This window comes from Vigna umbellata, chromosome 6 (assembly GCF_029865625.1).
Source record: "Vigna umbellata cultivar VRB3 chromosome 6, Vumbellata_1.0, whole genome shotgun sequence".
In the NCBI taxonomy this organism is placed as follows: Eukaryota; Viridiplantae; Streptophyta; class Magnoliopsida; order Fabales; family Fabaceae; genus Vigna; species Vigna umbellata.
This window is the reverse complement of record NC_142170.1, coordinates 19,434,341-19,440,597: the sequence shown is the minus strand read 5'-3', so window position 1 is coordinate 19,440,597 and position 6,257 is coordinate 19,434,341. Positions and strand designations below refer to the sequence as shown.

Below are 6,257 nucleotides of genomic sequence, written 5' to 3'. Positions count from 1 at the left end.
TCTCGGCCTTTGCCAATTCAGATGAGCTTGCTGTTTGGATACCAAAAGGTCTATCATTGGTTTTTTGTGTTTTTCTTGAGTCTTCATTGATCTCTTGGAAATCAAAGAAGCAGACTACTGTTTCTTGTTCTTCCTCTGTAGTTGAATATAGAGCTTTGGCCAGCCTTACTTGTGAAATCCAATGGTTGAATATAGAGCTTCTTTATGTAAGATACCTTTTTTCTCAATTTGAATACAATGAGAATTCTTGCAAAATGTGAGAACTAAGAAAACTGTTGTGTCTGCAATCTCTCTATAATATAACAACTCAACAATAATGTCTAAGAGTTTTCACTTTTCTCATAATTCAAGTGTACGTTTTTCTTTCACACTGTCCTATTTTATATCTTTGATTTGTTGTGGCATTCCACTGAATGTTAAGTGATCTGCAGGTAAAAGGGCTTTTATTGCTTGTGTGGTTGATGACAATGGATATGGCTGGGCAATAGCAAAATCTCTTACAGCAGCAGGAGCTGAAATTCTTGTTGGCACATGGGTACCTGTGAGTAGTTATTACAGATTTTGGTGTTGTGTATTTGTGCATTGTTTTCTTTTTACCCTGATGTATCTTTGTGCAGTACACAAGTGGTCAAGTACTAACTTTGAACATTTATACGCAGGCTTTAAATATATTTGAGTCCAGTCTAAGACGAGGAAAATTCGATGAGTCACGCAAGTAAAACTCTTAAGCGGTGTTATTGATTTTATTTTTTAGAAAGTTTGAGACTCATTTGTTTTGCTAATAAGGAACTATTCATCTTTCAGATTACAAGATGGTTCATTAATGGAGATTGCTAAAGTGTATCCTTTGGATGCAGTATATGACAACCCTGAAGATGTCCCAGAAGATGTAAGAGAGAAATCCTTAAGTTATCAAAATAAACAAATTACATGTACTAAACATACAATCTTTTAATGTTTGTGGAAACTGCACAGGTGAAAGCTAACAAGCGCTATGCTGGAGCCACAAATTGGACTGTACAGGTATTGATTAAATATTCTGTAATCGGTATTTCTCTTCCATTATGATACGCCTTCAATAGCTTTGATGTGAAATGAGTGGCAATTTTGTGCCTAAAGAGGTTTTTGATTTGATTTAGCTTAAAAAGGAGGAATTGTAACATATATGTTAGGATATTTATCCTATTTTATCATCATTATAGTGTGTCAAGGGTTATATTGTGTCTAGGGTTACCCTATTTATCATGATTATATTGTGTCTAGGGTTACCCTATTTATCAAGTACTTGTGTATCAATTTATTCTTATAAATAGAAGATTGTGAGAGGGATCAATTAAGTCCTCTAGAATTATTTTACAGTTTCAATCTTAAGTATATAACTAATGATCAATTCGAAGAATATTCCATTTTTTATACAGTTTAGAATACATTTAAGCTTTACACCAGATAATTGTAAAGATGAATTAGTTGGCTGGTAAACATCACTGGTGTCAATTCAATGTGTAAAGACAAATCAAAATAGCTTCACTTCTTAGACAGATAAAGCTCACCATAAATTTGGAGACAGAAATCATAATTAAGCTTTTTTTTCAAGAAAATATTAGGACCTATTCTTTAGTGGTGACTGGATACAAGGTCATACAATCTATTCATATTTTAAGATAATGTAGACCTGAAGCTTGCAACCCAATAAAGAGATATATTCTACTCTTGAATTTACATTTTAATAAAAGAAAAAAAAATCTTTTTATATGTTGTTTCTCTGCTCTCTGCCTGTTAATGAACATGTATAACCTTGTCAAAGTCAATACCAAAGTTTATTTGGGCTGTTGACTAGAAGCTTTAATAACTTATTCAATAAGGTACATGAGTTTAATCATAAATAAGTCATACAAATTCCTTACATGATGTAATCATCTACAAGATGAAGGGTCTTTTTCTTTACTTTTTGTTGTTTGTTTTAAACTTACTATATGACCAAACCTGAGACTGAAAACGTAATTGTTACGATCTAAGGTATGGGTAATAATAAGGGTTAGAAAGTATATGAGCAGAGATAATATTTAGTGTAAGTTAATTAGAGTAAATAAATATAGTATAAGTTAATTAGAGTAAATAAATATAGTATAAGTTAATTAGAGTAAATAAATATAGGATAAGTTAATTGGAGTAAATAAATATATATTTAGGGAAATATTCAATATAAGATATTTATAATTAAGGATATATGCTAGGATAATATACGGAGAGATATTTATATTAAATATAGGGATATTTATATTAAATATTGAATATTAAATATAGGGATATTTATATTAAATATTAAATATAAGGATATTTATATTAAATGCAGATATATTCTAGAGGAATATTTAATAAGAGATGGGCGGGAAATAATTAATATAAATAAGGTTAGAGTCTAGGGTTAAAGGGAGGCTTTTGATTATTGAGTTTTGTGACAGACATTATTGTCTTGTGAGGGAGGTTATGCTCTCAAAGTAATTGAAGGAGGTTATGCTCCCAATTATTGTTTACCCTTGTTTATTCAGATATTACCATCAATGAAAGAGATTCATTCATCCAACATCATTCGTTTATTGTTCTGTTACGTGTGAGAGAGTGTGAAAGGTTGTATTTGGCTAGTTTACGTACTCAGGTACATAACAATTGGTCCGACCTGCCGGATCGTCAAGGGAGGAAACTGTCGGATCGTCAAGGGAGGAAACTGTCGGATCCTAATAGAGACGAGTGAAAGACATCATGGAGGGAAGAATAAATGCAGTTGAAGGGAAACTGGAGAGCATGGAGCATAGACTAAAGAACATGGAGTTCTCCCTAAGGAGGTTGAAGGCAGAGTTGAGTGGAATACGCCATGAAGTCCAAGCTCCAAATGGGAAGGGACTGCTGGAACCGAACGATAGTAGACTAACGGATCCGAACGTGAGCGAACTGCCAGAACAGGACGATAGCAGACTGCTGGATCCGAACGTGAAAGAACAGACGGAACCTATAGAGAGAGGACTTACCGAGCCGAACGGGAGGAGACGGCCAGAACCGAGCGTGAGAAAACTACCTGAACCAAACGGTCTAGTATTGGAAGGAAGAATGAAGGCTTTGGAAGGAAGGGCAAATGGAAGAATCAATACCCTGGAGAGAACAATGGAGTCTGTGAAGAGATGGGCCGACAAAAAGAACAGGGGGCTTGCAGTGTTTGGTACACTGGCAAAAGGAAGAGAGCGACGTGAAGTACTGAAAGACATTGAAAACCATTCCCTCAGGGCTTATGATTTAGGAGAAGTGGTAACCAGAATGCTGGACGAAGAATGGAAGACATTAGGGAAGGTTTTACCACCACCCGAACCTCCAGACATGAATTGATGAGGAGCCATGAGATCCAGCTCCCCGTTTCCAACCTTGAGGACAAGGTTGTTTTGCAGCGGGGTGTAATGTTACGATCTAAGGTATGGGTAATAATAAGGGTTAGAAAGTATATGAGCAGAGATAATATTTAGTATAAGTTAATTAGAGTAAATAAATATAGTATAAGTTAATTAGAGTAAATAAATATAGTATAAGTTAATTAGAGTAAATAAATATAGGATAAGTTAATTAGAGTAAATAAATATATATTTAGGGAAATATTCAATATAAGATATTTATAATTAAGGATATATGCTAGGATAATATACGGAGAGATATTTATATTAAATATAGGGATATTTATATTAAATATTGAATATTAAATATAGGGATATTTATATTAAATATTAAATATAAGGATATTTATATTAAATGCAGATATATTCTAGAGGAATATTTAATAAGAGATGGGCGGGAAATAATTAATATAAATAAGGTTAGAGTCTAGGGTTAAAGGGAGGCTTTTGATTATTGAGTTTTGTGACAGACATTATTGTCTTGTGAGGGAGGTTATGCTCTCAAAGTAATTGAAGGAGGTTATGCTCCCAATTATTGTTTACCCTTGTTTATTCAGATATTACCATCAATGAAAGAGATTCATTCATCCAACATCATTCGTTTATTGTTCTGTTACGTGTGAGAGAGTGTGAAAGGTTGTATTTGGCTAGTTTACGTACTCAGGTACGTAACAGTAATTTCTTTCTGATTATATGATTAATTAATTACTTGATTTTTGTTTAACTTATAATGGAGATCAATTATAGGCAATATGTGTTTGAAACATAGGATGCTTTATTGAGTGGCATCTACATTGTGATATGTCTCAGATTGTGATATGTCTCAGTTTGTGACATGTAGAGTTTACACTGTGATCTGATTTACTTTATAGGAAGTTGCTGAATCTGTCAAGAAAGATTTTGGCACTATCGACATACTTGTGCACTCGCTTGCTAATGGACCAGAGGTATTACAATACTGAGGTTTCTTGTTACCTCATGTCTTTTAGCTTTACCTGACACTCAACTTTGTTTTAGGTCAGCAAACCATTGTCTGAGACATCTCGAAAAGGATATCTTGCTGCCTTGTCTGCATCAAGTTACTCTTATATTTCATTACTCAAACATTTTCTTCCAATCATGAACCAAGGCATGTTCATTACTGAAAGAGGGTTGCCATTTTGTTGCTTCATTGTTCAATCAGTTATTGTTCTCACCTTACTGTTTTGGTTGTAGATGGATCTGCAATCTCTCTTACTTACATTGCTTCAGAGAGGATCATTCCTGGGTGTGTTGGATATGCTTTAAAAGTTCTCAAACTTGTTTATTTTGATCACATTTTTTTCCTTAATGTTTTAAAATGTTCTGCATGCAGATATGGTGGTGGCATGAGCTCTGCAAAAGCTGCTTTAGAAAGTGATACTAGAGTGAGTTTTATTTTTCAGTTTTTCAGTTTTTCAAATTTTCAAATTATGTGCATTTAGCTTCTTATTCCTAACCCCCTTTTTACCCTTTGGATATTTGATATTATATGTAATGTTTTCTGCTTTTCAGGTTCTTGCTTTTGAAGCTGGCAGAAAGAAAAGAATCAGAGTCAATACCATATCCGCAGGTATTGATGGCTTACCACTTCATCAGCAAATGATTTTTTTTTTTCTGCTTTCCTTTTCTCCATGTAATGACACAAATTCTTAATGACGTGAATTGCTTGGTGAAGAAGGAAGTGTTGGTTTTTTTATTTTTTATTTTTTTGCATGTCATTGAATTCAGAACAAATTGATAGACAGGTTGACTTAAATTGTTTTCAGTTGCATGTCAATGAATTCAGTAGAAATTGATCAACATGTTGAGTTGTTTTGAATGACTAGGTCCTCTGGGAAGCCGTGCAGCAAAAGCAATTGGCTTCATTGACATGATGATTGATTATTCATTCACCAATGCACCACTTCAGAAAGAACTACATGCTGGTAATGTTTCACTCTGAGACTCTTCCTTTCTGAAATGACCCTTCTGCACCTTTTTGCCTGCAACTACTTACACATTGGAGATTTTGTAACAGAGGAGGTAGGCAACACTGCTGCATTCTTGTCATCACCTTTGGCATCAGCCATTACAGGTTCTGTTATTTATGTTGACAATGGCCTAAACGCTATGGGTGTTGGAGTTGACAGTCCAATATTCCATCAACTTGACATTCCAAAGGAGCACCATTGAAATTATAGATTGAGGTCCTTAGTTTTTCTCTGCTACAACTTAGACCCTATGGCCTAGGATTATGAAGAAAAATAAAAACCATGAGGTGTTAGTTTTCACAATTCCATAAATTTCTAAGCATTGTTTGAACTTTGTTACCTTACCACTGTTTTTCATCAATTATGATACACTTTTCATCATCCTCTGCAAAATGTATGTTCTCATTTGAAGAGTCATACCTTGAGGGATGAGGATTTGAGATTGTTTTAGTTCTTAAAAAATTGAATAGGTTGGTTGAATTTTCTAATGTCTCTTTGAAATGTTTCTAACGAAGTCCTTGTACTTTCAAATACAGTTGTATTTAAAAATTGCAATCAATTTAAATTTCTCAAATTTTGAAGGTTTAACTTCCATGTTATAAAAAAATGGTAACTTTATTACTTGAAAAATACAACAATTAAACTGTTATTTATTTATGAACATGTTGTTTAAGATTTCAAATTATTCAGCTCTTGCTTCCAACAAATAGATATATAACGAATGTATCGCACGAAGCTTAGCTAAACCCTAGGATAACAAAATTCTTATTAAGATTTTTTTTTTATTTTCTTTTAGAAGAAAAAGGTATATCATTAATCACCAAATTTA

General features: G+C 33.5%; 1 protein-coding gene across 1 annotated transcript; it reads left to right on the top strand.

The window, feature by feature from the left end:
- Nucleotides 1-445: 445 nt before the first annotated feature.
- LOC148196912 (enoyl-[acyl-carrier-protein] reductase [NADH], chloroplastic-like) lies at nt 446-5,911 on the top strand. Its single transcript, XM_088092924.1, has 11 exons — nt 446-541; nt 660-715; nt 805-889; nt 976-1,023; nt 4,310-4,384; nt 4,455-4,566; nt 4,653-4,704; nt 4,792-4,843; nt 4,971-5,028; nt 5,285-5,383; nt 5,476-5,911. The coding sequence occupies exons 3-11, from the start codon at nt 824-826 to the stop codon at nt 5,628-5,630; spliced, it is 717 nt and encodes a 238-aa protein (XP_087949050.1). The 5' UTR covers nt 446-541; nt 660-715; nt 805-823; the 3' UTR covers nt 5,631-5,911.
- Nucleotides 5,912-6,257: the final 346 nt, after the last annotated feature.

Coding starts and splice junctions, on each gene's coding strand:
- LOC148196912 (XM_088092924.1), top strand. CDS start 824: ATGGAGATTGCTAAAGTGTATCCTTTGGATGCAGTATATGACAACCCT. Junction 890..975: donor CTGAAGATGTCCCAGAAGAT/GTAAGAGAGAAA, acceptor GAAACTGCACAG/GTGAAAGCTAACAAGCGCTA. Junction 4,567..4,652: donor TCTTCCAATCATGAACCAAG/GCATGTTCATTA, acceptor TTTTGGTTGTAG/ATGGATCTGCAATCTCTCTT.